We start from the raw sequence: 11,218 nt of genomic DNA on the forward strand, positions 1-11,218 counted from the left end.
TTTAGTTAACCCCTTTTTATTCAAAACCTTTTCTTTAATTTTATTAAGTCGAACTTTTATGCAATATGGTTGGGATGTATGAAGGTTGCTGAGGGAAAGAATGGTGGACATTGCAGTGACACTGTGATAATCTTTCAATCACCTTTTGGCAATGGAAGGGGTGCCCGAAGGCAGTGATTTACCAATGTTAAACCCTTTTTAGAAAAAAAACTGTATTAGGTAAACCCCATAACTAGGATAAATGGGTCTTTTTCCGAATGGCAGGCAGTGACTGGTGGGGTACCACAGGGATCGGTGCTGGGACCCTAGCTATTCACAATATACAAAAATGATTTAGATGCAGGAACTAAATGTAATATCTCCAAATTTGCAGATGACACAAAACTGAGTGGGAGGGTGAGTTGTGAGGAGGATGCAGAGAGGATTCAGGGTGATTTGGACAAGTTGAGTGAGTGGTGTAATGCGTGGTAGATGCAGTATCATGTGGATAAATGTGAGGTTATCCACTTTGGTAGCAAAAACAGGAAGGCAGATTATTATCTGAACGGCTATAAACTGAGAGAGGGGGAATATGCAACGAGATCTGCGAGTTATCATACACAGTCGCTGAAGGTAAGCATGCAGGTGCAACAGGTGGTAAAAAAGGCAAATAGTATGTTGGCCTTCATAGCGACAGGATTCAAGTACAGGAGCAGGGATCACTTGCTGCAGCTACACAGCGCCTTGGTGAGGCCGCATTTGGAATATTGTGGGCAGTTTGCGTATCCTTCTCTGAGGAATGATGTTCTTGCTATAGAGGGAGTGCAGCAAAGTTTTACCAGACTGATTCCTGGGATGGCGGGAGTGATGTTTGAGGAGATATTGAGTCGGTTAGGATTATATTCGCTGGAGCTCAGAAGAGTGAGAGGGGATCTCATAGCAACTTATAACATTCTAGAAGGGAGGATTTCAGATATCTGGACCATTGGAATCGCGTCAGGGACAGATGGGACCTGTACAAGAAGGACGGTTTGCATCTAAACTGGAGGGGCGCAAATATCCTGGCTGCGAGGTTCACTAGCGTCACTCGGGAGGGTTTAAACTAGTGTGGCAGGAGGGTGTGAACCAGAGCAGGTAAATAAGGCCAGTAAGACGAAGAGGAAAAGCAGGCATGGGGATGTTGCGGGCTGGTGGCCTGAAGTGAATTTGTTTCAATGCGAGAAGCATAACAGGTAAGGCAGATGAACTTAGAGCTGGGATCAGTGCTTGGAACTATGATGTTGTTTCTATTTCAGAGACACGGTTGCGAGAAGGACAGGATTGGCAGCTAAATATTCAAGGATTTAGAATCATCAGGCGGGATACAGAGGGATGTAAAAGGAGTGGGGGAGTTGCATTACATGGTAAGGAGAGTATCACAGCTGTACTGCGGGTGGACACCTCGGAGCTGTCGTGCAGCAAGGCAATATGGGTGGAGCTCAGGAATAGGAAGGGTGCAGTCACAATGTTGGGGGTTTTGTACAGTCCTCCTAACAGCCAGCGGGAGGTCGACAGATACGTGAACAGAATTTGGAAAGATGTAAAGGTGGGTAATTTTAACTTCCCCTATATTGACTGGGACTCACTTAGTGCTGGGGGCTTGGATGGGGCAGGATCTGTATGGAGCATCCAGGAGGGCTTCTTGAAACAATATGTAGATAATCCAACGAGGGATGGGGCCGTACTAGACCTGGTATTGGGGAATGAGCCCAGCCAGGTGGTCGACTTTCAATAGGGGAGCATTTCGGGAACAGTGACCATAATTCCATAAGTTTTAAGGTACTTGTGGATAAGGGTAAGAGTAGTCCTTGGGTGAAGGTGCTAAATTGGGGGAAGGCTAATTATAATAATATTAGGCAGGAACTGAGGAATTTAGATTGGGGGCGGCTGTTTGAGGGTAAATCAACATCTGACATGTGGGAGTCTTTCAAACATCAGATATATAGAATCCAGGACCAGCACGTTCCTGTGAGGAAGAAGGATAAGTTTGACAAGTTTCAGGAACCTTGGATAACACGGGATATTGTGAGCCTAGTCAAAAGGAAAAAGGAGGCATTCTAAATATCCCGCAGGAACAGACTCCCATCGAAATACATCCCCAGGAACAGACTCCCATCGAAATAACCCCCCGGGAGCAGACTCCCAACTGAATACCGCCCCGGGGATGACCATCCCTCCATCGTAAGATCAGAATTAGTGATGTTGACTGATGATTTCAGTTTTCCACACTATTCACAACTCCTTAGATACTAAAGCATCCCATGTCCAGATGCAGCAAGAATTGGACAACATCCAGGCTTGAGTGAATTCGAACCACACAATTGCCAGGCAATGACCATCTCAAACAAGAGAGAATCTAACCCCTTGAAGTTCACTGGCATTACCATCACTGAATTCCACACGATCAACATCCTGGTCTTACCATTAATCAGAAACTGACCTGACGAACCACAAAAATGCCAAAGCAGGTCAGAGGTGGGGAATCTTGCAGTGAATAACTCAACTCATGATTCCTCAATGCCTGTCCATCATCTACAAGGCACAAATCAGGAGTGTGATGGAATACACTGCACGAGCCTGGATGAGAGCAGATCCAACAACACACAAGAAACTCGGCACCACCCAGGACAAAGCAGCCCTTTTGACTGGAAGCCCACTTACCACCTGCAACATTCACTCTGTTCACTACTGATGTACAGTGGCAACAGTCTGTACCATCGACAAGTAACATTGCAGAAACTCATCAAGGCTCCTTAGGCAACAGCTTCCACCTAAAAGGGCAAGGACAGAACATGTTTCCCTTCAAGCCACACACCATTCTGACTTGGAACGATATCGCTGTTCCTTCACTGCCGCTGGGTGACATTCCTGGAACGCCCTTCCTAACACGTGTACCTAAACACCAGCACTTCAGCAGGCCAAGAAGGCCACTCACGGGTCACGGATGAATAAAATAAGCTATTGAGTAGGGTTTTAATGTGTTATGAATTTAATTAAGTGTTATAAAAGATGATAAAGAGTACAATGTTTGCAGTCGATTATAAAAACAATACAAAAGTTCATGAAAGATTACGAAGTGTCATATCTTGTTATAAAGGTGTTTATATTATTATGAAGGATGATAAAGTTGATGAAGTTTCAAAGGATTATAAGGTGTTATAAAGGATGATGAATGGTTACCAATCATCATAAATATTATAACATTCTATTAAAAACTATAATCAATGTGAAAAAATGGTTATAAAGGAGTACAAAGAATTCAGGCTCAGTCTTCACACCATCTTCGGCCTTCTTGGTTTTGTTGTTCTTTATGTTGCTATCCTGGTCGAGATGGAGATCACCAATGGACGGGGCTGCTGGTGGTGCTTTTCCCTTATGCTTTCCACTGCATCATTGGATGTGCATGGTGGGCGAGGCTGGAGAACCTCAGGCACTGCCCCCGTCCATTGTGCCATTGCCATGTGGAACAGCCTCTGCTACCACTTCACAGTCACCATGGGGAACAGACCCCGCCCAATCCCAGTCACAATGATGAAGAGACCCTGCTCCCACACATCCGCTGTGATGTGAAACAGGCACCGCCCAGAATCCCCAGTCAACATGGGGACCAGGCACCGACTCTCTCTTCATTAAGCAGGGCAACAGGCCTCGGTAAATCCCAGTCACCACAGGGAACTCTGCAAAGCTTCATTCCTCCGGCCACCATGGGTAACAGGTCCCCTCCCCACTCAATCTCCACCATGGGAAAGAAGCCCTACCACCACACCCCACCCACTAATAGAACAGGCTCTGCCGCCACTCCATCATAATCATGCCGAGCAGGCCTCACCGCCCCCAACCCCGCCCTCCCCCGGCTGTATCCATGGAGAATGGACCCTGCTACAAGTCCCTCATCACGATAGCGACTTCCCACAGCTCCCAATTATCCGTCACACTGGGGAACAGGCCCCGCCCACCCTGAGATGTCACCATGGGGGACAGGCCAAACTGCTTCTTCAACAAGGTGAACAGGGCACTCCTAGCACTCTCATCATAGAGACACAAACCGGAACTGCTCCATCACCTTGGTGGAAGAACATGGCCCTGCTCTGTCACCAAAGTAACGGGCCCCGCCCCTAGCTCTGGCACTACAGCGGTTGCCTCCACCCTCGATCTGGCACCATGGCAGCAGACTCTGGCAATGGATGGTGGAAGTGTGAAAGAAAATGACAAGCTGCTGGAAATAACCAGTCATTTATTTATTTAATTAATAGAACAATTTGAGAAAAGGGATATGTCAGCACATTCTTCAACTGCTCTCTGAACTGAGTCTGGGTCAGTGCATAAATCGCTGTGTTTGTGCAGCAACTCAGGAGCTGCAGCATGAAACCCAACTGTATCAGATAAACGGGTACTGATGGAGCCACCGGCTCCAAATCCTGTATTCTTTGCCACATCGTATTCACCATTAACACAGCCCATAAGAGTATGAAATTGGCCGAGATAACGAGCAGCAAAATTATGGATTTCCTTCGATTCTCCAGCTCTGGGTCTCCGCGACACTCCCTTCTGCTGTGGGCTCGGAGTCTCCTGCGACCTCTGCTGCTCACAAAAATGTGTCGGATGGTGAATGCATTGAGCAGCAGAATCACCACAAATGGGACACAAGGGGTTAGAATGTGATGGAGGAACTCGATTGCTGCCCAGACATGAGAGAAATAAACATACATATTTGCATAACAAAACCAGGGTCTGTTCGCCTTCGAGTACCAACCTGTCAACATAAAATACCAGAAAATGTTCTTTAAGCAGCTCAGCACATTCACACTTCCCAGAACCACAGCTGCCGTTTTCTTGGTGCAATATTTACTTTTCAGCTTCTGGCAGCAAATGGCCACAAATCGATCAAAGGTGAAGGTGACCGTAAACCAAACAGAACAGTCTGTAGCTGCATGAAGCAGGACAGCGTGGATATTACACATGCGTACGGCCAACAAGAATTGAAACTGTTTTGGATAAACAATGGGAATGTGCCTCAATATAAGGTCGAGGATAATGACAAGTAGATCCACCACTGCCATGGCCACTAAGTAGCGAGTGACACATTTGGAGAGCCCGCACTTTCCCCGAGACAGGATCACAATCGTCATCAAGTTAACTGTGAGGAAGTGAAACAAACCAAGAAATTATACATCAGGCTGGTAGCAAAGTTAACATTTTTAACTGAATACATATTCAGAGTTACAGATGTGTTCCTGTGCCCAATGATGCATTTAAATGGGTATACGTAAAAAAAAACTGAATGGTTCTTATTGGCTGGAAGGCGGAAGAGATTAAATTGGAAAGGGGTTATGCTGAACTGAAATTGCTGAACTCAGTATTGATCAAAATCCTGCAATCCCTCCTTTCCCATGCCGAGTTTAAAAGCAGTCCAAGTTCCAGCGAATTTCACTGATCTAAAACACATTTTCCTGTTTCTTTCTCCACAGATGCTGCCAGCCCTGTCGAGTCGTTTCAGCATTTTCTGTTATTATTCCAGATTTGTGGCTTCTGCAGCAATCTTGTACATAAAGTTAAATGTTGGACTGACTGAGAGATTCCCTCAACAGTGACATGCAGCATATAATTCACTTATTCCAAAACAATAATTGGACATGAGTCCACTAAAAAAAAATCAACGAAACAATTAATCCGAATTGTCGCTAAATTAAATGTAAACTAGGGAGTAAAAATAACAGTTGAAAGGAGTTTAGTATGACATTTGAGCATTAGTGATCACTATCAGTGGTGGACCTTCTTTAGTTCCTGTGACAGAGCTTTCTGTTGGAGATAGGGTTTAAATGAAATAATCCTGATTTGTTTAGGAAATAGAGTTAAAATATGGATTGAATGTGGAATCAGGAATGGATTAATGGGAAATAAAATAGCAGTATTAAATGAAACATAAACACGATCGATGCTGGGACCCCTGCTCCTTGTACTGCACATTAATGTTTTAGATGTGAATATAGGAGGTATGATCAATAATTTCAAAGATGACACGAATATTGGTGGTGTCATAAATAATGAGGAGGAAAGCCTTAGATTGCAGGACGATATAAATGGGCTGGTAAGATGGGCAGAGCAGTGGAAAATGGAATTTAATCCTGAGAAGTGTGAGGTGATGCAACTTGGGGGAACAAAAAAGACAATGGAATATACAATGGGTGGTAGGACCCTCGGAAGTACAGAGGGTCAGGGGGACCTTGGTGTACTTGTCCATAGATCACTGAAGGCAGCAGCATAGGTAGATAAGGTGGTTAGGAAGGCATATGGGATAATTGCTGAGGCATAGAATATAAGAGCAGGGAGGTTATGATGGAGCTGTCTAAAACACGAGATAAGCCACAGCTGGAGTACTGTGTACAGTTCTGGGCACCACACTATCGGAAGGATGTGACTGCACTGGAGTGGGAGCAGAGGAGATTCACCAGGATGTTGCCTGGGCTGGAGCATTTCAGCTGTGAAGAGAGACTAGATAGGCTAGAGTTGTTGTCCTTAGAGCTACTTCACGATAAAACATCCACAATGTATTAACCATTGAACTCAAGCTTGTCTTGTAACGTATTGCTGCCAAAACAATAAAACAATTAATGACTTCAAAAGGAAATTGGTTGGCCACTTGAAGGAAATAGACCTGCAGGGCTATTGGAATTGAATGGGGCAGTGGGGACAGACTGATTAGCTCTGTGGAGAGCCGGCATGGAGTCGATGGGCCGACAACTCTGCTTTTGTGCAGTAAAATATACTATCACTCAATGACAGCATAGCATTCTCCCTCGATAAGCAACTTTCTGGTTCGCTCTGGAGATGCAAAGATGGTGAGAATGGCTGACTGCCTCAGATTGAAGCTGCTGTCGCTACTGCCAGGATAGTGAACCTTCAGCAACTTTCAGCAACGTTTGCACAGTCACAAATCAAGTGCACATTAATCGAAAAGAGTTGTTCATTTCCTTTACCACTCCTCTTTGACATTGGATTCCGCAGAGCCACATGAACCATCTGGAACTCCACTGCTTTCGCAAAACCATGGGATCTCTTATCCTGTATTCTCTGTGAGGGAGAAAACGATGTTTTCTTTTCACCTGGCCTGGATGCCCTCTGTCATCTCCCGAATGCATCCATGTACACACATTGGGATGTGTTGGATATGTTGCTCCCCCACCGCCTGGAAAGTTGTCTATGCAGAGAATGGTCTTATCTGCCACTGACAGCTCTGTCTTGGCTTTGGTGTGAGACTCCAGACTATGTTGATGGAGGCTGCACATCTCTGTGACCACCTCCTTGTTGAATCGGAGTTACCACGTGTACAAATCTTGCATTAGGTGTTGGTAGGAAACGTGCTCTTGAAAATCTCGGGTTGTCCAGCGCAGATTCCGCCAATGCCTTCCTCTTCGCAGAGCTTTCCTTTTCTGCAGCTTCTGCTCCATTTCTTGTCGATCAATATGCGCTGTTAATGCAGTCTCCATATTTCATCCAGAGTTGGGTGAACACTTCCTCAGCCCTCCCTAATTGTATGCAGCAGTTCACAAACTCAACCTCCAGAAAACAATCTGCAGCACCTTAAATAACTTGGCATTAGCAGAGGGAATTCAATAGCTCCTCACCTTTCAGGGCATTTAAGTGGTCATTGGATAGACATATGGATGAAAATGGAATAGTGTAGGACAGATGGTTTCACAGGTCGGCGCAACATCGAGGGCTGAAGGGCCTGTACTGCGCTGTAATGTTCTAATTCTAATTCGTATTAGCATGGATGCCTGGAACATGCAGAGACAGACCAAATTTCAAAGAAGTGCGTCAAGGTTGTTGGAGGACCCTGCCCAACACGGATAACCACACGGGATATGCCAGGTGTGGCTGGCAGCTTGTCCTGCACCATATTGTGTTTTATAATTTTTGCAGCACCAGCAAAATAGATTCATCCTTCTGTGAAGCCCAGAATCATGGCCATGGAGAGATACAGATGAAAAGAAGTAATCTTTCAAAAGACATTTGCGATAAATACTGAAAAGGAACAACTCACAGGGATATGGGAAATGGACAGAGGTTTTAGGAGTAATAGGAGGGGCGAGGACATGGAGGGGTTCAAACACAAGGATGGGAATAGGAAAATTGAGGTGCTGCTAGACCAGGAACCAATGCATTTCGCTGAGAACATGTGGATGGGTGCATGTTGTTTGGTGTGATTTAGTATTAGTGACTTGAATCTCCTGTGGTGTAAGAGAGGTTGTACCTGTGAATCTCACCAGTATAGTTTTGGAATAGGCGAATCTGGATTTAAGAAAAGCAATGATAAGGGTTTATACAACGGATGGGCTGAGGTAGATTGCGATATTTTGCAGGTGGTAGGATTCAGTATTGATAGCGGCGATAATATGTGATTTCAAGTCAGCTTAGGATCAAAATGATTGCCCAGGTTGCAAACAGTTGCTCCAGCCTCAGATATTGTCAAGTGAGGGGGATTGAGTCTTTGGTTAGCATGTTGACTTTGTACCAGGAATCAAAGAAATGGCTTCCATTTCCTCAATATTTAAACAACAAAGATTTGTAATAGAATGAATCATGGTTTATAGATATAATAACTGGACTGAAAGACTTACCAGGGACACCAAATATAGCAAGGATGGGATAGTAAATGTGTTGAATAATCACAAGTGCATATTTGATCCGGAATTCTAATGTTAGCCAATGATAATATGCAGAAAGAAAATAAAACAAATAGGTTATACTTCTGCTCATTGCTGCCGTATTCCAATCTTCCATTCTCAGATTCTGATCAACTGTTGTAACTTTCCAGACTTCTGATCCCAGATTCGGGTCCATTGTTGTCGCATTCCAGTCCATTGTTCCCAGATCCTGGCCCATTGTCGCAATAATCCAAAATATTCTTCTCAGATCCTGACCTATCCTCTCCCTCTCTCTGTAGCCACTGAACCCTGTTATCACCGGGGATGATGCTAACGTTGACACAATGGGATAACACATTGCAAAGAGTCCTTTATTAATGGAACAAGGAATCCCCCCAGTGACACAATTAGTGACAATGGAGACAGATATTAATTACAGTCACTGAACAAACAAGTTCAGTTAATCTCTTTCAACGCAACACATTTTCATTGAGTCGTAGAGATATACAGCACAGAAAGAGGCCCGTCGACCATTCGTGTCAGTGCCAGCCATCAAGCATGTAGCTATTTCAATTATATCATATCTCCCCTCAGCCTACTGTGCTTTAAGGAAAACAACCCTAGCCTTTTCAGTCTCTCTGCATAGCTGAAATTCTCCAGCCCAGGCAACATCCTGGAGAATCTCATCTGCACCCTCTCCAGTGCAATCACATCTTTCCTATGGCGTGGGGCCAAGAAATGAACAAAGTACCCCAGCTGTGGCCTAACTAGCGTTTTATACAGCTCCCTCATATATTGTATGCCTGGGCTAATAAAGGCACGTATACCATATGCTTTCCTCATCACCTTATCTACCTGTGCTGCCGACTTCATTGATCTAAGGACAAGAATACCAAGGTCCCACTGACCCTCTGTACTTCCTAGGGTCCTACTACCCATTGTATATTCTCTTGACATGGTAGTCCTCCCACACTGCATCACCTCACACTTCTCAGGATTATATTCTATTTGCCACTGCTCCACCCATTTTACCAGCCAATCTATATCGTGTTGCAATCTAAGGCTTTCCTCCTCACTATTTACAGCACCACCAATTTTCGTGTCATCTGTGAACATATTGATCATACCACCTGTTTCCAAGCATAAATCATTAATGTACACTACAAACAGCAAGGGATCCAGCACCGATCCCTATGGTGCACCACTGGCCACAGTCTTCCACTCGTAAAGCCAACCCTCGACAATAACCCTCTGCTTTCTGCCACTAAACCTATTTTGGATCGAATTTACCAAGTTGCTCTGGATACCATGAGCTCTTATATTCTTAACCAATCTCCCATGTGGGACCTTATCAAACGCCTTACTGAAGTCCATGTCGACTACAGCAACTGCTTTGCCCTCACCTACACATCTCGTCACCTCCTGCAAAAATTCAATCAAGTTAGTTAGACAAGATATCCCCTGACAAAGCCATGCTGACTATCCCTGATTAATCCTTACCTGTCCAAGTGGAGATTAATTCTGTCCCTCAGAGCTTTTTCCAGTAGTTTCCCAACCACTGATGTTAGACGTACCGGCCTTTAATTACCTGATTTATCCCACGATGTTGTGCCGAACCTTTAACCTACTCTAAGATCAAACTAACGACCTACCCTTCATTCTACCATCATCCATATACCTATCCAAGAGTAGCTTAAATGTCCCGAATGTATCTGCTTCTACTACCACCGCTGCAGCGCATTCCACGCACCCACCACTCTCTGTGTAAAGAACCTACCTCTGACATCTCCCCGAAACCGTCCTCCAATCACCTTAAAATTATGCCCCCTGGTGATAGCCCTTTCCATCCTGGGAAAAAGTATCTGGCTATCCACTCTATCTATGCCTCTCATCATCTTGTACCCCTCTATCAAGTCACCTCTCATCCTTCTTCGCTCCAATGAGAAAAGCCCTAGCTCCCTCAATCTTTCTTCATAAGACATGCCTTCCAGTCCAGGCAGCATCCTGGTAAATCTCCTCTGCACCCTCTCTAAAGCTTCCACATCCTTCCTATAATGAGGCGACTAGAACTCAACACAATATTCCAAGTGTGGTCGAACCAGGGCCTTATAGAGCTGCAGCATAACCTCGTGGCTCTTAAACTCAATCCCCCTGTTAATGAAAGCCAACACACCATACGCCTTCTTAACAACCCTATCAACTTGGGTGGCAACTTTGAGGGATCTATGGACATGGACCCCAAGATCCCTCTGTTCCTCCACACTACCAAGAATCCTGTCTTTAAGCCTGTATTCTGCATTAAGATTCGACCTTCCAAAATGAATCACTTCACACTTTTCCAGGTTGAACTCCATCTGCCACTTCTCAGCCCAGCTCTGCATTCTGTCAATGTCCCGTTGCAACTTGGAACAGCCTTCCACACTATCCACAACTCCAGCAATCTTCGTGTCATCGGCAAACTTGCTAACCCAGCCTTCCACTTCCTCATCGAAGTCATTTATAAAAATCACAAAGAGCAGAGGTCCCAGAACAGATCCTTGCGGAACACCACT

General features: G+C 44.9%; 1 protein-coding gene across 1 annotated transcript; it reads right to left on the reverse strand.

Moving 5' to 3' along the window:
- Positions 1–4,256: 4,256 nt before the first annotated feature.
- Positions 4,257–8,904, reverse strand: LOC137358273 (probable G-protein coupled receptor 139). Its single transcript, XM_068024177.1, has 2 exons — positions 8,640–8,904; positions 4,257–5,155 (listed from the first exon to the last, which is right to left on the reverse strand). The coding sequence occupies exons 1-2, from the start codon at positions 8,902–8,904 to the stop codon at positions 4,257–4,259; spliced, it is 1,164 nt and encodes a 387-aa protein (XP_067880278.1).
- Between the last annotated feature and the right edge of the window lie 2,314 nt (positions 8,905–11,218).

This window comes from Heterodontus francisci, chromosome 49 (genome assembly GCF_036365525.1).
Source record: "Heterodontus francisci isolate sHetFra1 chromosome 49, sHetFra1.hap1, whole genome shotgun sequence".
Taxonomy (NCBI): Eukaryota; Metazoa; Chordata; class Chondrichthyes; order Heterodontiformes; family Heterodontidae; genus Heterodontus; species Heterodontus francisci.

Coding starts and splice junctions, on each gene's coding strand:
- LOC137358273 (XM_068024177.1), bottom strand. CDS start 8,904: ATGGGCCAGGATCTGGGAACAATGGACTGGAATGCGACAACAATGGAC. Junction 5,156..8,639: donor TGCTATATTTGGTGTCCCTG/GTAAGTCTTTCA, acceptor ACTTCCTCACAG/TTAACTTGATGACGATTGTG.